This window comes from Bactrocera dorsalis, chromosome 5, assembly GCF_023373825.1.
Source record: "Bactrocera dorsalis isolate Fly_Bdor chromosome 5, ASM2337382v1, whole genome shotgun sequence".
Lineage (NCBI taxonomy): Eukaryota > Metazoa > Arthropoda > Insecta > Diptera > Tephritidae > Bactrocera > Bactrocera dorsalis.
The window spans coordinates 39,281,253-39,305,012 of NC_064307.1; the positions used below are offsets into that span (position 1 = coordinate 39,281,253).

The 23,760-nt window shown below is 39.4% G+C and overlaps 2 protein-coding genes across 8 annotated transcripts in view; both read right to left on the reverse strand.

Moving 5' to 3' along the window:
• Positions 1 to 16,229, reverse strand: part of LOC105225304 (RNA-binding protein Musashi homolog Rbp6) — a 467,402-nt gene extending 451,173 nt beyond the window's left edge. For 3 of the 6 annotated variants that reach the window (XR_007423004.1, XM_049458419.1, XM_049458422.1), the window contains exons 1-2: positions 16,020 to 16,229; positions 11,062 to 12,060 (exon numbers count right to left, since the gene is read on the reverse strand). Coding sequence is in view for 5 of the 6 variants with exons in the window: in XM_049458419.1 (XP_049314376.1) it covers positions 11,062 to 11,141 (80 nt within the window). In the remaining variant the exon portion in view is untranslated. Of the gene's footprint in view, positions 1 to 11,061; positions 12,061 to 16,015 lie in introns of all 6 variants that reach the window. The other 3 variants (XM_049458420.1, XM_049458421.1, XM_049458423.1) reach the window with 3 other exon arrangements.
• Positions 16,230 to 19,206: 2,977 nt separating this feature from the next.
• Positions 19,207 to 22,808, reverse strand: LOC105225279 (AFG3-like protein 2). 2 transcript variants are annotated; one of them, XM_011203673.4, is made up of 5 exons: positions 22,241 to 22,808; positions 21,502 to 22,177; positions 21,052 to 21,450; positions 20,451 to 20,991; positions 19,207 to 20,343 (listed from the first exon to the last, which is right to left on the reverse strand). In XM_011203673.4, exons 2-5 carry the CDS (start codon positions 22,035 to 22,037, stop codon positions 19,414 to 19,416), a joined length of 2,406 nt encoding a protein of 801 aa, XP_011201975.2. In that variant the 5' UTR covers positions 22,038 to 22,177; positions 22,241 to 22,808; the 3' UTR covers positions 19,207 to 19,413. The 2 variants fall into 2 exon arrangements, with proteins under 2 accessions (XP_011201975.2, XP_011201976.2); XM_011203674.3 differs by having other exon boundaries at positions 22,315 to 22,442.
• Between the last annotated feature and the right edge of the window lie 952 nt (positions 22,809 to 23,760).

Consider the following 23,760-nt stretch of genomic DNA (forward strand, 5'->3'; position numbering starts at 1 on the left):
ATATGTCAAGCTTTAATAAAAAACGCGGGATATTGGAACAAATATAGAATAAAAGTCTTATTCTTCCTTATTGGCGTAAACACCGCTTACGCGTTTATAGTCGAGTTTACAACAGCGCTCCAGTTGTTTTTCCCTTTCGCTGTTTGGCACCAATTGGAAATTTTAAGTGTAGCCAGGTCCTTCTCCACATGGTCTTTCCAGCGAAGTGCAGGTCTTCCTCTTTCTCTGCTTCCCCCATGTAATATTGGATCGAATACTATCAGAATTGAAGTGTTTTCATCCAGCGTAGCCGCTGTGTCTTAGTTTGCTGAATTATGCCAATGGCGTCATATAACTCGTACAGCGTTCCATCGACAGCGGAATTCGCCCGTTGCCAATGCGTAAAGGGCCATAAATCTTCCGCAGAACCTTTCTCTCGAAAACTCTTAACGTGTTGCATGGTCCATGCCTCTGCACCATATGATAGGACGGGGATGATGAGCGACTTGTAGAGTTTGGTCTTTATTCGTCGAGAGAGGACTTAATTATCAATTTTGAATTGAATAAACGTCACTCATAACAAATTCAAAGTATTTTCTATAACTACAACATTTTTCCCAATAAACGGCACCGACACCTTGGAACACGTAAACATTATTTTTTAAACACACTGTACATATTGATAATGTAATTCTTTTTATTGCTACTTCTATAAAATTGTGTACGTATTCCAATTAGGTTTGTACACTCTCCAAAGCTGTCAACTCTACACCCCCCACTCTTCGCACACTCTCCACACTTCGACACACTTCACTTGCATTATTGTTGCATGCCGCTGCATCGTCTCAGGCGTATTGCCTCTTAGCGCTAAGCGCTGTTGTTGCACACTCGGAAAACGCCAAAAATTTGCATGCCACACTATTAAATTATTGCCAGCGCTTTGTTGCAGCAACGCAATGACGACAAAAACGGCAACAACAACACGTCAAAGCGATGATAGCATTGATAGAAGAGGCACAGCGTCTAGTTAAGTGCAAATGTATGTATGTATGTATGTAGGCCGGTGAAAAAGGTTTTGTCCAAAGATTGTGGTGCAATTGAAAGAGGGCCACTATGGCATAGCGTTTGGAATTTATCGCACTTCAGCAAATTAACAGCGATGAAGCGACTTGCAGCAAATAAGTTGTGTGTTCAACGCGGATGAGTATTACTATGACTTCATAGGAATCAATAAGAACAGTTTGCCATTTATTTTACTATTTACAGTGTGTTTAATCGTGAATCGTGAGTTGGAACCCAGATAAAGCAACGTTCAAAATAATAGACTAATAGATAGATAAATAAATTAGCATTAACACCAACAACAATGACAGCCTCGAAATCCAACGCAGAATAACTCTTGCCAACAGGTGCTACTTCGGACTCAGTAGGCAATTGAGAAGTAAAGTCCTCTCTCGACAAACTCTACAAGTCACTCTTCATCCCCGTCTTGCTATATGGAACAGCGGCATGGTCGATGACAACATCTGATAAGTCGGCTTTACGAGATTTCCAGAGAACGGTTCTGCGGAACATTTATGGAACGATGAGCTGTACGAGATCTACGACGCCATTGAAATAGTTCGGGGAATTAACAGACAGCGGCTACGCTGGCTATATCATGTCGTCCGAATGTATGAAAACACTCCAGCTCTGAGAGTATTCGACCTGAAATGCTGGAAGATTTCGATGATGTTTAAATTTTGTAAGCCCGAACTTCAGTTTACTGAACCAAAATTATTAACAAACACTAACACGAAGTTGCAACACCAAAAAGGAAACGTCAGAGACCCGAGTACAAATATAGAAATAATTAGCGTGACAAGCCGAGTCAATTTGACTAGAATTTGAGATATCGATTTGAAAATTGCACAAGTCCTTTTCTCCCCAAGATGCCGCTCATTTGTCGGAACCACAAGGTTTTTTAAGCGTCGGAATATACGAAGTTTGACAATTAAGTAATGAGACTAATTTTATTGCCGCGCTTGTGGTAAACCTGTTCCCTTTCTCTTTTTCCGGTATCCCTCCTCTCTTTATTGATATATGTACCATCGCTCTAGCTTGTTTAGTTCGCCTGCCGCGTCAAGTTGAGTAGACGTGTGTTTGTAGTGCTCGTCGCGAAAATGGAAAAACGAAATCAAGAGCAACGCGTCGCGATAAAATTTTGCGCCAGATTGGGCGAAACAGCTTCGGAAACGTACGCTAAAATTGTAAGAGTGTATGGTGATAGTGCTCTTAGTCGTGCCCAGGCTCACAATGGTTGTCTCCGCGCGCCCCCCGCCCGAAAAAAGCTCGCATGAGCAAGTCGAAGGTGAAAACGATGATTATTGCCTTTTTTGATAGCCGTGGAATCGTCCACAAAGAATTCGTTCCACCGGGGAAAACTGTGAATCAAGTCTACTATTGCCAAGTACTCGAAAGATTGCGAAAACGAGTCAACAGGGTGCGCCCAGACATCGCTCGTAACTGGATCCTTCATCACGACAACGCGCCGTGCCACACCGCCCTCAGCGTGTCCCAGTATTTGACCTCTAAAGGGATCGCCGTGTTGCAACAGCCGCCTTATTCGCCCGACATGTCACCCTGTGACTTTTTTTGTTTCCTAAAACAAAATCGGTGGTCAAAGGAACCCATTTTGAGTCGATTACGGACATCCAGGCGGCCGTGACGAGGGTACTCGCGGACATCCCAGTCGAAGCTTTCCAGAAATGTTACGAAGCATGGAAAACGCGCTGGAATCGCTGTATAGCTGCCCAAGGGGACTACTTTGAAGGGGATGGCAGAGTTGTAGAATAATTCTCAAATAAACGGTTTTTATGGAATCAGTCTCATTACTTAATTGTCATACCTCGTAAAGGGTTCGATGTTGCCAACATAAAAAAAAACTCAGAAATTTCAAATTTAATGGCGAATGTTTATTATCATTTAATTTTTAGAAGATTATCTCATTCAAATGTTGACCGCGGCTACGCCTCAGATGGTCTATCCGTAGTTTCCAATTTTCAATGACTCGTTCAGCTGGTAACTGACGAATAACTCGCGTGATATTTCGTCTTAATCGAAGTGGGATTGTTCGCATAGACCGTCTTGTTGAAATCAACAGTCGCCGAGATCACGATCTTCAATTTCAGGCATCGAACTCATAAAAATCATGAAAATATTTAACTTCGACTGCACCGAGGATATATTACCATTCCATTACCATAGGCAATAATCAATGCCAAAATTTCTTGGAGATATCTCGTAAAATAAAAAAGCTTTCCAGACAAACACTTCATTCTGATCGTATAGTTTGTATGACAGCTATATGCTTTAATAGACGTGCGCAAAATTTCAGATGGATTTTCCAAAACCTGAGGGACTAGTGCGGCTATATACAGGCAGACGGACAGTTGGACAGCCATATGCATATATCTCCAGTACAAGTGTGTTCACTTACTTTCTTATTTTTTCAACGTAATATTTACCTTCCGTTTTTCTTTAGGTTTCCACAATTTGCAAATCCACAACCCATTCAGAAAACCGTTAGTTCTGCATCATTATACTATTTCATTACTCTAATCATTATTGCAACTATCTGTGCGTATACAATTGCTTCAGTTGTTGTTGCATTGTAAATAGCTCTGATTGCCACCGACTATCTGCCTGCTTGGCTGCTCAACTATTTCGCTTTGATGGCATCTCTCGCTTGACGGGGTGGTGAGATGCGGTGGGGTGAATCTTTATTGTCAGCACAAAAAGAAATATTAGTACACGATTTTATGTGTCGATACATATACATACATATGCATGTACAGGCTTATTACGCGGAGTAACTTTGGGAAACTTTGCTCGGCAAGCATCAGAGGGAAAATTTGCATTTGCTTTACAGGCCCATGAAAAAACCTTCGTTTAATATGCAATTGTTGTAAAGTATGCAAGTAGCGTTGTAAATCTGTTTCGCCATTTGTTGGAGATACTTTTGCGAATGCCTTGAACCGTAGAATAACGAGTTTCAATTTGAACAAATGAATCGATATAGTTGTGTAGACATGTATGTATATTTAATTGCCTAACGTCTGGCTATTGATTTCTACGCTCTCGAGATAGGGGAATAGATATTTCTCTAGCAAAAAAGTAGGGTTTTGAATTTCATACTGGGCCTCTAACTATATTCGTGTGGTTTTTCAAAATTTGAATGTTGCGCAGGCTTGGCGGCCTAGAATAAATCAAGCCAATTTTTGATACTCTGTTCTGATGTAAACCGTTTGACAGTGAGGGAGTTCAGCAACGACCGGAGTAAATGGTATTCAGAAGAGGCAAAGTCTGTGATATAAGACTGGTGAGGCAAAATTTTAAAATTATTTTTAACCGACATTACAACAGGAGGCCGAATCAATTATCCGTCGCCAATAGCAATCCAATGCAAAAGCGACTTTCTTTAGTAGCGTTGAAGGAGCCTTTCTGACATAAAAATCATTTTCCACGTCCATTGGCTTCAAGTTCTTCTTGCTCCTCAATACATCCGGCTTCTTATAGACGTTTTAAATTGGCTGATTGATTGAATTCAGAAGATTCGACGGGCTTTATTTTGTATTTGACAACAAACCTCATTGAGTAATGCTTTCAGTTACTCATCTTTAAAGTTTTTGGCGAATGACACGAGTGATGTTTTTCTCAAAAAGCCTAAAACGAAGCGGGATTGTCCGCATATACTTTAGACTTTACATACAATATCTCCACAAGAAAAAGTCTAAGGGTGTGGTATCACACGATCTTGGTCGACAATCGACGGGCCCAAGACATGAAATTATCTGCTCACCAAAGTGTATCCAATATATCACAATTTTAAATTCTATATAATTCTGTCACTTCAGAGTATAGCTGGTGTTTTTTAGACATGTGGTTTTCAATGAGACAGAACTTTTTCAGTTTTTGCCGTTTCATAATGAACAGACTTACTCCGGAATGACGTTTAGAATTGTTAAAACCGTACAGTGCGTACCAAAGATATTACTGCTGCTATAGCGCAGAGTATCGGTAAAAGCCCGAATGAGTTCATCCACCGTCGCGCTTAACAAGTGAAACTGTGCTCATCCACCTTATGGAACATTTAGCGGAGAGGTCTTGGTAAACTCGGACAAGAATTGAAGTCGAACGAACGTAAAGGGGCCCAAAACGAGATAGCCACCGATGCCAAAGTTCACATAAAAGCTTTGTTCAGCGATGAACTCTCTTTTGGTTGAATGAGTTCGTTATTAAAAAAATTGTGGCGTTTTTGGTGATAATAATGTACAAGACATTGTTGAAACGCCATTATACCCTCCAGGAGTCAATGTTTGGTGTGCTCTATGAACAGAAAGAATCATTGATTCATATTTTTTCAAAACTGAAGTCGGTTGTAAAGTTACAGTCATTGGGTATCGCTATACAGCCATGATTAAGCACTTTTTCGTGCCAGAAATGGAGGATTTTGATGTGGATCACCTTAGATTCCAACAAGATGGGCCTACATTCTACACAGTCAACAAAACAATTGATTTTGGAGAGCAGATCTCGCGAAATAGGCCTATGGCGTGATCTCTAAAACGGTACGATTTACTTCCGCTAAATTAATTTTTATAGGGTTATGCGAAGTCGCTTGTCTACACAGATAAACTCGAGACGATTGACGCCTTAGAAGAGGAAATTGAGCGCATTATTGCTGACATGCAGCCCAACCTGCAAAAATGTATCGAAAATTGGTCCTCTGGTTAGAACCTATTCGAGCCAACAAGGGCGATCACTTGTGCGAAGTAATTTTTAAAATATAGAGGGCGAACCCTTATCTTTATAACGAAGCTAAGTCCTTAGCCATAATAATGAACAATGAAACTACTCGCATGACTACGAAACTAGAGCTACTCATTCGAGCTGCAGAACTTCTATAAGAGTGTACAGCTGCTGGCGTACGCCGATGATATTCATATCATTGACCATTAGCTTTCTCCATAATGGATAAGGTAGCGAAGCAAATTGGTCTGATAGTGAACGAGTGGAAGACGAAATATCTCCTGTCACCAGACAAACAGTCGTCACACTCGCGACTTGGCTACCACGTCACTGTTGCAGTCATAACTTCGAAGTCGTACATAATTTCGTCTAGCGATCATCGCAGCCAATTGGAAGTTGCGCCACGACAACCCCCCGGATCAAACCGTCTTTCTTGTGAACAGCTACCTAACCAAGGCCGGTATCCCAAGGCTTCCGCAACCGCCCTATTTAACTAATATAGGATTTTCAAACTTCAGGTTGGATTCTTCCTCTAGATATCAATAAATATCGATCAATATTTTTTTCTTATCTGTAGCACCAAACTCCTCAGAGTGACTAGGAAACACCCCACTGCCCCAGGTTTTAACAAGTAGACAAGTTATCGCATACAGACATACGGAAATAATATATTTTTTGGTCATCCTGATCTGCAACATATAAATACAAATCGTCTATAGCTTCTTAAATACCACTAAAATGGCGATATGTGCAAGGGTTTCAAGCGATTTTCATTATAAATATAGCACCTGCCTCCATATGTGGCCGCAGCAATATGGCAGGTGCAAGTGCTAAAACACATACATACACACATTTGCATGTTACAAGAAATAGCATATGACAGCGGAAGACAAAACAACAGAAAGAAGCAAACAACCATTCGATGCCAGAAAAAGATAGAAATGTATTTCTTTGAAATTCGCGCAAACGAAATGAGCCGCCAGTTCCACAGCCCACCACGGCGGCAAACTTTTATTGCGGTATTTCAACGCGGCAAAGACAAAAAAGCCGATTCAAAAGCGCTGCAAAAGAAATGATAAATGCATAAATCTTGAATTAATTCAAAATGCATTTGATGGCGATAACACTAAGAGTGGCCAAAGCAACACACACACAAGCACACGCGTGCGGCCACACGTTCATTCACTGCAAAGCACACCAGCACAACACACAACACACATACATATGTATAAATGTATGCATTTGAGTTTATTGAATGCTGCTCCATTGAGAAATTCTCCGCTGCGTCCCACAGGGCTGATGCGCCTGAATGCGTGCCACGACTGCGCGCAGTCATTCATACACACACCGGCACATAGCGAGCATGTGTCTCAAGCTGAATAGAACCTGCATGCCACAAACCATAGTGCTTTCAGTAACGAACGCATTTGGACCAAGCAATTTGGGGACACATGGCATGCATACATACATACGAACACATAAAGTACATGTTCGTACATACATAAGTACATACACACGCAAGTTCGCTAATAGAAGAACGTTGTCGCCTGCTTGCTCACCTTACCCGCCGCTTACTTCCTTGCTTTCATTTATCTGGCCGCTGAGCTGCTACCCATTGGCTCAACCACTCGTCCGCATTCAGTCCCTACACTAACTATCGGTCGACGATTCGTCTGTCGTCCGTCGTCTGTCGTCCGAGTAGCAATCAACAATGCTGCCGAGATTTAGTTGCCGCCAGAATGGAGTGAGAGTGATCGGGAGAAAATTTCTAAATAAATAATGCCCAGCTATTAATACAATTCACTTTGCATATTTATTTTTAGTGGCAACTTGCCGTTTTCATTTATTTATCTCTCGTGTTTTTTCTTGTTTTTTTTTTTTTTTTTTTGCACAAAAGTAACCACACAGCAAGGAGAAAACGAATTTCGCCAAGCAAGTGAATCGTTTAAGTCCAACAACAATAAAGCAATATTCTGTAAAGTATTTATAGTATTTTGTAGGGTGCAACAGCATCGGCAATTATCCAAAGCGCGCCGCTTTTGACACGCGTGCGACGCGAGCAGCGATGCGACGCGCGGACAAAGTTGATGGGCTGCCCAGACTCATGTACGAGCACATAAATGCATGTATGTATTAGTACATTCACTATGGGAATTCACATTTATATACTTTTATATGTTTTATAGACTGCATCGGCTGCTGCATTAGTTCAGACTCGCCACATATGATTTCGAAGCAACAAATAATATGCGACTACGAATCGAGGATGTTTAATTCAATGAATTTGGACATATGTACATACCTGGCAAGCGAACACGCGAATGAAGAAAGTGTAGAACGTACTTTACTTATTTCCACATTGCAAAACAACAACACTATAACGGACTGAATATAGTAGATTTATTCACTAAACTTTGGTTTGGAACACGATAAATATAACGGGTGGGCCATATAAAATTTTAAATTTAAAAAGTCAATAAAAAACTATACTATATAACTTTAACTACTTTCTCAATGGTTTCAGGCCTTATGGCAGCTACAGCAGCTTGAATCTTGTACTTTAGATCTTCAATTGTTTCTGGATGGTTGGCGTAACATTTACCTTTAACAGGTCCCCACAGAAAATAGTCCAACGGTGTTAAATCGCAGCTTCTAGGAGGCCAATTCACATCACATCTTTTGCTGATTATGCGATTTTCGAAGATGGGGTGTAAAAGATTGAGTGTAGCGTTTGCTGTATGGCACGTAGCGCCGTCCTGCTGGAACCAAATGTTGTCCAAGTCTTCCTCTTCAATTTGCTTGAAGAAAAATTCGGTTAACATTGCGCGATATCGCTCACCATTGATGGTTACGGCGGTTCCTTCTTCATTTTCGAAGAAATATGGGCCGATGATTCCACCAGACCAAAATCCGCACCATACAGTGATTCGTGCTGGGTGCATTGGCTTCTCGACGATTACGTGCGGGTTTTCTGTGCCCCAAATGCGACAATTCTGCTTGTTAACGTAACCATCGAGGTGGAAATGAGCCTCGTCCGAAAAGATGATTTTTCGGTAAAATTGACCATCCTCGGTCAAACGATCTTCTGCCCAATCTGCGAACTGTTTTCCAGTTTTCTTCTAGTAAATAGCGACTCATTTCGTAAATTTTAGACTTTTTACTGAATATATATGTAGTATGTCAGTTTCCGAGTGGTATTTGACGTTTCCAATGTCGAAATATAGATAATTCAAATTTAAAACGTTAGATGGCCCACCCTTTACTATGAAAACTACCTCTCCTCCCACCGGATCTGCTAAGAGATTAGTTAAATTAAATACGAATGTTTTGAAGAAAAAGTTATTAAAAAGGGAAAATCTACGGCTGCATCGCAATATACCCTTCACGGGTGCATTTCCTATGGCATAAAAGCCCATAAAAGGATACTTTTCTTGATTTTGATCGGTCAGCCGCCATTTGCTATAGTGGTCTGAACAGCTTCTTGGAGAGAAAACTTTTCGAATCGATATCTCAAAAACTAAGGGGCTGATCCGCGTATATACAGACGGACGGTTATGCCTAAATAGACTCAGCTCATTATACCGATCAATCTTTGAGATATATTAATGAAACTTTGAGGGAATCTTTTCCTGATAATAATTAGCCCTAGGTCGAATATGGATAAAATCGGATCTACAATTCCACTAGCCCACAAATGCCTACTATAAAATCCGTATATATGGGTGAATATATATTTATGAAATTCAAAGAGAGTTTTTCTGCGTTAATTGTCTGTCTTTGTGCCAGTAATGGGTATGATTGGGTCAATATTTCTATTATATACCTATATCACCGTGATTTCCGACTTTCTAAATGACTTTAAACAGTTTTTTTCGGAGAATTACCTGCCGAAAACAGTCGTAATTGTTTAGGGTAACGCACGCGTTCGACGAAATGTGAGTACGGGAAGCCTACAATGTGGAGTTCTTTTCTATGGATCCTCGACCTGCTTAAAAAACTTGACTCGTGGCCGCCGAGTTATTGTCTATTCCGACGATGTAGCACTGATGGCAAAAGGAAAGTTCCTGAGTACCGTGTACGAGTTGATGCAAGGTTATCTCAGCGTAGTAACAAATTGGGCAGTCGGAAGTGGTTTCACCATCAATCCAAATAAAACCAAGATGGTTTCGAAGATAAAAGATCCCGGTGGCACCGCTGTCGTAACAAATTAGGCAGTCGGAAGTGGTTTCACCATCAATCTAAATAAACCAAGATGGTTTTATTTACTAGAAGATAAAAGAAAAAAGATGCGGTGCCACCGGACCGCTGCCGTAAATGGGAGACATCCGTCTGCAACCGGCGGATAGAATGAAATATCTAGCGCTCATATTGGATAGGAAGCTGTCATGGAAGAGAGAGCAAAAAAAACATTGATCGCCTTATACTACTATAGAGCATTGGCAAAAGGTGGGATCTCTCACCGAAAGTGGTTCTCTGATTCTACGACACCATAGTCAAGCCCATTCTATGGAGTATTTATGAAGAGCTCTAGAAAAGACCACACTTACAAAGAAACTCGAGAGCGTTTAAAGAATGACGCATGTGTGGTGCACTAAAGTCCATTCCAACAAGTGAGTCTCTTTGTGACAAGCAAAAAGCACACTAGAACCGCTATCCGTTGAACGGGTGCCGGTTATTACTCCCGTAGCCTCTAATGTTCTACTACTAGATAGCTGGGTTTTGAAGGAGCTTGGCCAGCGCTGAGGCACCACCTTGATCGATCGCAAGAGATCTAGTGGTCAGTAAGGCTAGCCTCTCCCAAGGTTTGTGGGTGTTTTAACAGGTCATTGTTCTATTGGCGTCCATAAGGCTGGGAATATTACCAGATACAATCTGCAGAAGCTGTATGGAAGAAGATGAAATGGAAACAACTCAACACATCCTTCTTGGCTCTCTCACGTTTGGTTTGGGACACTTGGGAGTGCAAACCTTCAGACATCCCACGGAACTGACGGAAATGCAAATTAAACGCCTCAAAGAATGTTACTTCGAATGATAATAAACATAAGCTCATTAAATTTGAAGTTTATGTGTTTCATCTTTAATGTTGAAATGGATCACCCTTTATGACCTATAGTTTAAATTAGATAATAAGATGATTGTGATCCGTTCATAATTTCATGAAATAAGAAGTATTTAATTATTTCGCATCTTTTTTAATGTTTTATCAAATCCTAAAAATATACCTCCGGCATTAATCTTTGAAACTTAAAAATGTATAAAATGTGCGGTTTTGCATAGATTTTTACTTACCCTGGATCATTTGGCACCTCTGACGGTGAACCGGTACTCATATCTTGCGATTGACTCACTAACTCCATTTTCATATCCATTTTTGGTTTAACGCCGATCGCCTTTTTGGTATCTAAAAATTCCGTTGATCGCGTTGACACAATGAATTTATCGGCTGATTTCCAATTAGCCCTGTTGAGGTATGCACGTCTAGTTGGCGGTTAACTACAAACACTATGTCTAAGGATATAACTATGGCTATGACTAAGAGACACTGACACCTTCCTCAAGAGCATAGGGAAGCTCTCGCATGCATTATCTCAGGCAACAAGGTAAGATCTTGCGTCGCTTTCAATTCTAACGCTGTATATTAACATGGATAGGCGTAGATTATATTGACGGCAACGCGAGTAACTCAATCCAATTCCGACTGCACAACGATAGATTACTAAACTGCACACTACTACAACGCTCGTCGTAGTCTAATCGATACATGTGTATATATGCACATACATAGCCACGAATATGTAATTATTAAGGCTGCGCGCACGACTCTACTGGACTTGATTTAGTCAAACTTAGACCACATCCTGGTGCAAGTAGCTTGCCAAGATGTTGTTGTAGCACGAATTTAATTGCACGATTAATTATTATTTAGCATTTGATTTAGATTTCACTTTATCCACTTCAATCACTTTATTTTTATGCTACCACATATAGCAAGTAGTTCATATCATAAATATTCCAAAGAACCACCATCAAACACCGCCGCGTGCTCGCTATAAACTACAAGTTCGATTACCCGTCGGAGGAGCTATACCTCTTGTAAGAGTTATGTACATGTGTATGTAGGTATGTAGTATATATCGCACACAGCTATATTCCTTGCACTTACAACAATAATAATATTAAATTCATATTCAGAAATTAGAAATCACTTCAGTTTGAGTTCGTTTGTCTGCATTACTTGCAAAGTTAATAGGCAAACACTGTGTCCATAGATCACTGTATTGGTAGAATCTATTGGTAAGAAATATTAAATAGACAACAATAGCGCAGAGGATCGACTGAATTTACTTTTCACATTTCACGTCATTATTAGATAATAAATCAGCTTCACTTTTCAGCAAGTTAGGGTTCATGAGCTGATTGTAAACATCTTAAAAAGTAATACCTACGAGTATGTAGCTACGAGCCTATATAGCAGGTATATCGTGGTCTATACTAATATTATTTGTTTGAATTAAATAGGCTCCGAAACTAACTCAAGAAACTACACTCTCTGCACTGAATATAGGCTATATTATTTAAAAACAAAAAGAGATATCCATACTAAACCCAAGGTGTAAAGTATGTAAGTAGAGTGGTTATCTAACGACGCCCCTAGACCTTTGTGATACCATCAGGATCAAGGTTCCTTCCTTCTATTGCCTGCCCTCAGAACCACTCATGCTTCTGATGAAGTTCATCAGTACGAAAACTTCGATCTGTGCAACCTTAGAATCGTCATCAAAAAACCCTTACAGATGTTCAACAGTCGTCTACCTCCAAACAGCTTCTACAATAGTCGTATCATGACAGTCCTAGTCTACTGGCAAGTCTGCTCATGACAGTGATTTGTTAATACTCCTACTAGAGTTCTTATATCATTCCTTTTAAATTTTAATGTGCGGCTCATATTCCATTCATGCCACATTTCTCTGCTTGTTGAGCAAGTCAGGAATTGTTTGCACCGAGACTCGGCTTTGTATATAATATATTTGTCAATTAAAAACCTGCATGTAGCCAGAGGCATATACAATTAAATTCCTTCTTTTCCGGAGTCTAATTGTAGAGTGGTGTCTAATTGTAGAGTGGAACCTATTGCAGATTTATCGTTAGATCCACTGAGATGGCATTCAAGGCATTCTTTTAAATAATAATTTGGCGAAACCCTAAGAGACTTTGATGATCTCACAGTCACCTGGCTATATATGAATGTATAAATATTTTCCTTGTTATGATCATACTCTTTGTCAGAGCAAGAACGCTTTCCTTAATTGCTGTGATATCCGTTTGAAAGACACTACAGTGGTCTGGTACGCATAAGACGGTTTTGATATTAAATTGTAGGCACCACCTCCGACTCGGTCATGTAGTTAGAAGCTATCCGTACAGATGCTTATCACTGCATTCTTCATTGGGAATCTGAAACAAGCGTGGATTGAGAGCTTCCGACAAAAGACTCACTCTCTAATCTTTCCCTTAAGCTTCGATCCACCCGTGAAATAGCTCACAGGATCTCTTCTTCAGCGACTCCGCCACACACACAAAACTCTCAGAAGTATGCGCACGGAGAACGTGCCGCTAAGAGTAAGTTTCACGGCCTAGTTGTTCATGTTCTCAGGAATGCAGTCGACGTGAGAGAGGATTTTGGAATATTCCTCTCGCGTACACTTACTTAATCTGCCAAGTTTCCTGAAATCTGATAAAATGGTGTACGTAGTGCACCACTGATAGCTATGAGAGCCGTTCAAAGTCCATATTTCATCTCAAAACTTCATACTTTTTAATATAATTCCGGGTTTCTATATATAATATAACATTTACAATAACTTAGTCGAACCTCAAACTCTTAAAACACTTTTATGGTAGAAACTCTATTTTATGGTGAAAATACACTGAGAATGGATTTCATATAGCACTGCAGTTGGAATATTCCGTGACATAATTACATAAAGCCACATATTATAAACATGTATATACAATATGTACTTCGAAAACACAAATACCCGCGCACAATTTTCGACTCTGATCTATTCGTTTTGTGAATAGTTCGGAGTACATACAATTCAGACAAACTTTTCTAAGCACTTTCATACGAAACACGCACATTGAAAGCTTCCCTTGAGTACGCTTTACAAAACACTACTCGTATTTCGCGCTTTTCAGATCTATGCAACTGGTTAGATCGCCGCTACAGCAATCGAAAACACGTGACCGCAATTAGAGGTAATTTTGAACGTTTCTGTCGCAGTCACCGACAACGTCAAAGCTATACTTTTCCCGCTTCCATTAGCAACAGATATTGTGAATTAAATGATTTATATACACACATATGTATGTACATATATACTTGTAGTATGTACTCGTATAGGGACTGAGATGACAACTAAGCTGCAGTACACAGAATACTCTCACGGGGCATGCTATAATTTCAACAAATAAAATCGAATAAACAATGGCTACTACTTGTTGAAAGTCTTACTCGTATAGGTAGGTCAGAAGTAGACGGAGGGTTGGTAATAGCAGAAAATTTCACGATACATTGAATCTAACTTGCTGGCATTTTATTGAACTCGATCAGCATTGATTGATGGAAATCGAAAGCGAAAAGCGTAATGGAACAAAATGAAATCAATTGAGGAAGAGAGTAAAAATTCGTTGGACTCGGGTAGGCGCGTTTATTCGATACTCAATAGGGTGTACTATATAAGAAGTAAATAACAAAAAAAAATATTGCATACGAAGGACTGATTTGTATATAATGATGAAAATATGACTATATTACTAGATTTATGGCAACTTTGGCGCAAAAAACGAAGTGTTGTACATTTTTCAGTAGCCGAAGACACTTTTTGAAAGTTATTGTAAGGACTGCAATTAGAAAAATATCGAAAAAGAGATCGTTGTATCAGTTTTTGGAATTTCTATTTTTACGAGGATTCTAGAAAATATAGAAAGAGAGCTGAGTTGCATTCGACATATTTTTATTTGAAACAATAACCTTAAAACAAAAACTAAAACGGAGGATCACCAAAATATCAACAATTGCAAAAATACCGGATGACAAGGGTACATGAAGTCGACTGGCTAATGTCATTTGAAATAAAGTTAGTATGCCGCTAAAGCTTTGTTTTTTGCTAATGGAGTTTCGTTCATAGAAGTATGGAAGAAGGCCTCGTGACACTAACTTTCTATTGAGAGGCTCCTCATTTAATAGAGACACAGATTTTCCATTAAGTTTCGTTCATAGCAGAATCCGAGAACGGCTCATGACACTAACTTTCAATAGAGAGGCCCTTATTGACATAGATTTTCTATTGAGGTTCGTTCATAGCAGTATCATTTCATATAAACTCGCGTCTTTCGCTTTTATCTAAAGCCGCGCTCACAACCTTCGAGTATAAAGAAACTATCCGCCGAGGCGCTGGAGATATCTAAGAAGACTCATGACTCTAACTTTCTATTGAGACGCCTTTATTGTCACAATTATTCTATTGAAAGGCGTCAGTCGAATTCGTTTTTATCCAAACTCGTGTCTCTTGTTTCTAGCTAAAGCCGCGCACACAACCCACTATCGAAGTTTAGTATAAACAAACTATGCGCCAAACCGCTGGGGATAACTAAGAAGACCGGCGAATCCTGCAAGGTGTCGGAGTTATCTAAGAAGACCGGCGTATTCTGCAAGGTGTCGGAGCGCTGCTGTTTCTTTTCATTGCATTTTTTTTAACAAATGCACACACACAACCGTAAAGCTACAGAGAGTAACGCGCTTTCTGCTTACATTAAAGAATTGTTTTGGACCCGCGCATTTTGGCTAAAGCACTATATAATGCTGAACATAAGTATGTGGGTTTATGGGTAAATAGTTAAAATATTTTCATTCAAACATTTATGCCTTTTAATTGTAAAATAAGTTTGGGACGCCACGAAAATGCCGTTTTTGTTTTATTACGCTTAGGATGAGGTGGCAAAGGCTTTCACATCCACGCTTTGGATTTTTCGTTGCACTATTTAGTAAATTGCATAGATTGCATGCCTGTGCGAAAATTTTATTATTTTTTTTATTTATTTTTTGCATTAATTCATTTTTTTAATAAATTGCATTGCATCACTTTAAGCATATACAAAAACAAAAATTGCAAAAAACAACACAAATTTGCAACTTTCGTTGTGTTATATTTGAAATATACATATGTATGTATGTATATACACACGTTTGTTGTTTGTTTATTTGTAGTTGGCTCTGCGGTAGCGAAAACTATGTATTTTTTTTTCTTATCGAAATTGTATTGGTATTGCGGGCGAGTGATTTGTGCGTTGGTTGCGGCAAACGTTTGCCTTTTGCATTCTACTTTAGCTATTCGACCAAGCTCCACCAAGCAAGCACTCGCGACAACTTCCTATGCGATACTGAAATCCAAACCGAGAAACTATCAGAACTCAGGCGGAATGGCAGAACGTATTTTGAACACACAAACGGCCGACAACGTCGCTGCTGTTTGAGCGTCAACGTGTGCAACAAAAACACTGCGCACAACAACAGCAATTAGCTAACAAGCCAGCAAACTACCAACAAGCGCACACACACACATACACACACTTGCATCTGCATGCGCGTAGCAACGTAAGGCAGCAGCGACGCAAGCTAAGCGCCAAAAGTCGAACATCATGACAGTTGCCAGAGCTGTGTGTAGCCGGCAATACAAACGCTAACTAGTAATAGTTCCAACGACAAAACAAAAATTATATGCATACACGCGAGTATACATACATACATATGTATGCTTGCAATGACAACTGCAACAGGGAGAATAAAGCTGCGCGCGAGCAAACTTCAGCACCCACATGCGCCCGACCGTTACCACCAATCATCCCCCTCACACAGACACTGTCACCGTCCGTCGTCGCATCGCTGCCACTGGCGCTGTCGCTGCTTAGCTGCAGCCATTAGCTACCGGCGAGCGGTTGGCAGCGCTGAGGTACTCCCGCTGCATTCGAGTGTGTTGGCAGTGGAGCGCAAGCGAGTGCGCTGCACAACAGCTGATAACACAGCGGCTGAAGCAGAGCGCAGCGGGCAGAATTTACATTATTTACAGCTGCAGAAGTGCATGAACACATACATACGCACATGTACATATATAATCAGACAAGTAAATAAGCTCGTCTGGATGTAAGATAGCGTAGAACTTTATTCCAAACAATTGTGTTGGTGTTTGTTGTGTTATTGTTTACACAACTATCACTGATAAGACAGAAGTGCAGACATCGTTGCCGCTGTATCCACATGTCAAGAGAAATTGACTACTAAGAGCAGCAAAAGTAAGTTTGTTTAAAGAGAGCGGAGCTTTTAAGAGCGCGCGTCAGCTGTTCATAATTGCGGCTGTAAATGGAAATGGACTCGATTCGTACATCGTGATTGTTTTATAACAATTACGAACAGTACGTTATAAGAGTATTTTATAAATTTGAAACAAAATTATTTTTGGTGGTATATGAGAGCTAGTTTAATACGTGAACCGATTTCACACATTTTGTAAAGGGTGATTTATTTTCTTTACTTTTTTTAAAGAAAAAACATAGAAACTTCAAATTTAATGGGTAATGTTTATTATCATTCGAAAGAAGATTCTTTCCCATTTATTTTTTGAAGATTATCGTTTCCAAATGTCCTGCTACGTCTCAGATGGTCCATCCATTGAGTTCAAATTTTCAATCACTCGTTCAAGCATTTCGACTGGTAACTGGCGAATGACTCCAAGGTCTGAATCGAAGCGGGCTTGTCCGCACAGACTTTAGACTTTACATATTTCCACATGAAAAAATCTATCTGTGATATCACACGCTCTTGGTGGCCAATCGACCGGCCCAAAACGTGAAATCATCCGCTCACCGAAGTGTTCTCTCAATAAATTCATTGATTGATGTGATGTGTGAGAAGTTGCGCCGTTTTGTTGAAACCAATTGTCGCCGAGATCACGAGCTTCAATTGAAGCCATCAAATAGTGGATTATTATGGCGCAATAACGGTCGTCATTGACGGTTACGTTCTCACCGGCAATATTTTTGAAGAAATACATATGGATCGTTGTTTCCACCGGCCCATAAACCACAACAAACCGTTGTTTTTTCTGGATGAACTGACACCTCTTGAATCTTTTCAAGTTGGTTTCTGTCTGATCTTCTTAGAGTTTTTTAAGAGCCCATAAGCGAAGTAATGCCACTTGGGAAGGTCGAACGGCTTCAGTTCTTACACAAGCTGTATTTTCTACGCTTTCAATTTAAGATGTCATATTCCCCAAGCACACTGAGATATTAGAAAGTTCGAAAAACTTTTAATACGGTATGTGAACGACTGAAACAACTGCATTTTTGAGCACTCAAACCCAAATTATCGCTTACATAGACGAACGGACAGACAGCTACTCGGATTTCAACTGGTCTCTCACCGTTAGCGAAAAAAATAATAGCGAGAGCACAAAAATCGACCCCCAAAACTTTCTCATGGATCCTCTTGAGCCTGCAGTGACCGTTTAAAGTTGAAGCCTGGTTATTTGACTTCGTCCTATATGAATACTCGTATGCTGGGAAGATGTCATCCACTCTTAGAGTCATGTGTCAACTAAAGGTAGCCAGGACCCATTAAATTGAGTCCGCAGTTGAAAAGCTTATGAGCCGATATCCTGAGGTTAAAATGTTCACTGGATCACCAAAGTCATTTTTGTCACTTGGTGAGCAATCTTTCGAGGATCCCTACATCCTTCGCATGTGCGGTGACCAGGTTCGAAGTCAGAAACTCTAAAATGCAGAAGAGTTTCGCAAGACTCTTGGTATTTCATTAAATTGCAGATTGCTTTGTTGTTGATAGTTTTAGGGCCTCTAAAATCTCCCCGTTTTGGACCAGTATGAAGTCGAGGTTAACTGACATGAGTTTACTCGAGTGTTATTTGCAATAACCCTCCTTTCCGAATGTGCTTGTTCGACTCATCTTCATTGACGAGTATCAGTCCGGGATCCACAAAGCTGCTGCTGTACTGTCAATAAAGGCCAAGCGGAGGTACTACTACTATCGTTCTGGTTTTTTCATGACCCCTAGGATGAACCCAACCGACTTATTGATGTTCTTGGGAAGGAATACCATCAGGTTGTACATGGACGGAATTTCTTCTCCTCTATTTTCGTCCATAGGACAGAATCTTTCCAGGTCGCCATTGAAGTCACATCTGGTCACTTCGCTTATGCAGTCCATGAGCAGCAGTTCCTACCAATAAAAAACATCGTAAGGAAAGCGAATGATTCCACCCCTCTTACAGATCACCTCCTCTGATTCTATTGATATTAAACTGATTAAAGAAAAATACATATGTACACCTTTGTTGAGTTAGAAATATGAAACAAAAGTCAAATTTTGGCGGATGTATGAAAAACTTTATTTTTCAATGTTTTTATTGAAGATGATCGCTTCAATATATTTTACATATTTGACTTCTCTCTTGATATTTCAATGCAGCACACAGATTGCAAAACTTAACAAGAAAACAAAAAGAACTAGCATTAAAGCTTATAATGACTCAAAAACGCTCGAAGAGCAAACACGTGTCTACACAATACTTAGGACGTTGGAACAGGTTTCGGTGGTGGTGTGTCTTTACTCTCCTCATCTTTTTCCTTATTCCAATTTTGCAAGCCCTTTGGCAATGATGTGTCTTCTTCGAAAGAACCTGTGCCTTCGACGAATTCTTCATATGTAGATTTTTCTTTGAATGGTCGTGGACCAAGCAGTTCGATCATATCATCGCGACTCAAGATTTCATTCTTTAATAGGCGCTCAGCTACACGGCGAACATCTTCTTTGTGTTTAGTGAGCAATTCTGTGGTGCGTTGATGAGCTTTATGAATAAGTACGCGGACTTCACTATCAATCAATTGCGCCGTTTCTTCCGAGTAGGGCTTAGTGAAAACAGCATCACCTTGCTGACCCGCGTCAAAGCTCACTTGACCAACCTTCTCGTTCATGCCGAATCGAACAATTTGGGCATAAGCACTATCCGTTATCTTTTTCAAGTCATCCTGTGCACCAGTTGTAATGCGATTAAAGAATAACTCCTCCGCAACACGTCCACCCAGTGTCATGCACATTCTATCAAAAAGTTGTTCCTGTGATAGTAAGTACTGGTCTTTAGGCAAGTACTGGGCATAACCAAGACCTTTTCCGCGTGGTATAATTGAAACTTTTAACAGCGGATCTGCGTACTCCAAAAACCAACCCGCAACCGCGTGTCCCGCTTCGTGATGCGCTACTGTCTTCTTTTCTTCTGGGGCTAAAACATTCGTCTTCTTCTCCATACCAGCTATCACCCGCTCGATCGCTTGTTCGAAATTTTTCATCATAATTGCCTCCAAGGAATCGCGCGCAGCTATAAGAGCAGCTTCATTGCATACATTCGCAATGTCCGCGCCGGTGAAGCCAGGTGTCAATGCTGCCATTTTACGAGCAAGATCTTGCTTATCCAAATCAGTCTTTAGAGGACCCAAATGTACCTGAAATTAAAAAAAAGGCATTTAACAATTAGCATCGTACATAAATGTGCATTAATGAGCATTTGCAATAATAATGGTAATCATGGATCTAACGTTTTTATAGTTACCTTAAAAATGTTGGCACGTCCTTTTATGTCGGGTGCTGGAACAAAAATCTGACGATCGAATCGTCCCGGACGCATCAGCGCTTTGTCCAATATATCAACACGGTTAGTTGCAGCTAACACAACAACATTAGTGGTAGTATTAAAACCGTCCATTTCAACCAACAATTGATTTAATGTGTTCTCTTGTTCGGAATGTCCACCAAAAGATTTACCACCACGTTTGCGTCCAACCGCATCAATTTCATCAATAAACAAAATACATGGTGCATGCTTTCTAGCCATTGAAAACATATCTCGAACACGTGACGGACCTACACCAACAAACATCTCCAAAAACTCGGAACCGGATACGCTTATAAAAGGAACATTTGCTTCACCAGCGGTAGCCTTTGCTAATAATGTTTTTCCTGTACCAGGTGGACCTGTAAGCATAGCACCTTTTGGAATTTTTGCGCCGAGATCAATATATTGTTGAGGATTTTTTAAGAAGTTTACAAATTCCATAATTTCGATTTTGGCTTCCTCACAACCCGCAACATCCCTGCAAAATTGCAATATTTTATATTGGTACTATGCATCTCATATTTTTTTAAATTCTTACTTAAAGCGTACGCCAATTTCGTTTGAATTAATAAGTTTCGCTGTGGACTGCATTACGCCGCCGAATAATCCACCGCCTTTTCTTCCACGACCACCACCCATCATATCAGCTGAGCGACGCATCATATACACCAAAAATCCTATTATTAGCAGTGTTGGCAAAAGGCCCGTCAGGGCTGATGCTTCTACTTCCGTGCGGTATATGACGGGAACGTAATTAAGTGGTTCAATACCAAGGTCGGTCTGTGCAGATTCTAAATTACGTTCAAAAGAGTCTACACTGCCGATGTTAAACCAAAGCACACCACTAGAATCTTGTGAATTTCCTGGAAGTATACGCACACGAACCCACTTCTTGTTGACCACCTCCAATTTTTCCACCAGACCCTTATTTAGATAGCTGGAGAAATTTGATAATTTCATAATATTCAAACAAAGTACTCAAACATACTTATTAACAAATTCTTTCCAGGAGATTTCTTTATAACCCATTTCAAAAAAGGCTATTGACGCCAGCAATGCGACCGCGCTTACAGCTCCGAAAATTATCCATTTCTCCCGATCACCTCCAGAACCTTCTCCTATCGGTCGACCAGGGCCACCACCAGTTCCACGATTTCCCTGTGACCCTTTTGAACTATTTGTAAACATACCAAAACTCCAATCACTTTTATTTGTTGATGATGTATTGGAGCTAGTTTCTTTACCAACTGAGGATTTGCTCTCTTTCGATTTAGATGTTTCACCATCGGATGTTTTCTTGTCTACTGATTTGCCTTCTTCAAAGTATTTTTCAAAACCTTTTGGTGGCTTTTTGCAAAAGTGCTGCACTTGTTCCAACAAGAATTGTATTACTGGTGTTTGAAAAAACTCAGGTGATCCCACCACATTTCGATTAGAAGCTCTCAAATTTAGATTGTTGGTAACATAACTTCTACGAAGGCATCGTTCCATCGCTTTCGCAGATTGAATCAATCTGTGCGCCATTTTTATCTTAAGTTATTTATACAATCCTTTTTTAACTCTTTTGATTTACACCTTAACAATTAAATTTATATTTCGTAGTTTTCGTTTTTGGTTATCCAACCGTTTTGCTGTCCGGTAGTTGCCCTTGCCGCACTTTTATTCTAGAACAAAATATTTCGAAAATTAAAACTAGCGGATACTTAGAAATAATTGATTTTCAGTACTTTTATCTTAATTGTATAAAAGAATATAGTCTATTTTAAATAGTTTCTATTCAATTTTTCAAGGAATAAACTACCAAATTTTATCTGAGGTGGTGAAATAAATCGGCGAACAATACCAAAACCCTTGACAGATCCCAATGACAGCTGACAATGCTGCTTTTTAAATTCGATTACAAAACTTTGGTTAACATTTGTTCAGTTCATAATTATGATTTTCTTGAATATATCATCATGACGAAGCATTTAAATATTCATATTATGATTAGTATAAATGAAAATATGCGAATAAAATATAAAAAATAAAAATTATCGTATCATTTAATTTAGTATTTACAGTCTTTCTAAAAGTTTATTGATATTTGTAATTCCATACTCTGAAAGTCGTTACATATTGTTAAAATAATTGACAATTGGAACCATGACATAGGGATTCAAACTATAAAATTTCTTCAGAATGTCAGAATTTAAAAATCAAAATGCCTGATGATAATTGATTAATGATTTACCCGAGATTTATTAAATTAATGTTTTTCTATGAGTTTCATAATGTTTAATTGACAAGATTAACCGAAAATCATTTCATGCAAATTGCTAATGACTTTGACGGTTTGCTTTGAGTTTTGGTAGTCGTGAGTTGCTGGTTATATTTGGTTGTGAATTGTGAAGAATTTATTACCTTCACATAAATTCCTCAAATACATTTTTGGTATGGTTTGTTCAAATAAAGGTGTCAAAAATATGGCAGCCCGCTGACGAAATAAAGCGAATGCAATATGGCGTCGTTGTGCTGTGTCGTGGGTACGTATTTGGTTGTGAAAATTTTTTAATTTATGAAATATCTTCAATATTTAAATCAAATTTGTGCAAAAATTATTATATTCTAATAAGAAAATGTTTAATGATGTGTTGAAATATATAAAAAGTGCTTTAAGTATGATAAAAACATGAGATCTTTAAAAAAAAATTGCCGATTCGGAAATATACATATACTTTGCAGCGTCAAATCAGGCGAGCCGTCATGAAAAGAAAATTCATCTTCGTATTTTCTTATAGATGCCTTTGCTAACGGAAGTGTTGTTATTATAGCAATTTATTAAGTTTAGAATAACTAAAAAGTAACAATAGTTCAACAAAATATGTGTAAATATTAAATAATTATTCTGCCGGCTAGGACCTAGGTTACGATCTTAAATTTACACACTTGTGTATACATAGCAAAAGCATCGCGAACTTTGCGTACGTGTGTACACATTCACTTAATGCACTAAGTTGTATGGGCTATACATCAGCCTACAGAAAGCCTTATTGGTTTTATGGAAGGAGGTGCATTACACCGTAGTGCAGTGAAAAATCGATATTGCATTTCTGGGATGCTCAACGTGGTAATGCTATATAGCCCGAATCCGAACCATTGAGGGTTGGATGGGCGGGGTGTTTGTATATTTTTTCTTTAGGTTTTGAGATGCGAAAAAAATGTGTACATATCAAAGAAACTTTCTCTATATGCCGGTTATATGATT

Excerpts from the sequence above, each read along its gene's own strand:
- LOC105225279 (XM_011203673.4), bottom strand. The coding sequence starts at position 22,037 with ATGGCGCACAGATTGATTCAATCTGCGAAAGCGATGGAACGATGCCTT. Across the intron at positions 21,451-21,501 it reads TGGAAAGAATTTGTTAATAA|CTATCTAAATAAGGGTCTGG; the intron begins GTATGTTTGAGT and ends AAATTTCTCCAG. Across the intron at positions 20,992-21,051 it reads GAAATTGGCGTACGCTTTAA|GGATGTTGCGGGTTGTGAGG; the intron begins GTAAGAATTTAA and ends GCAATTTTGCAG.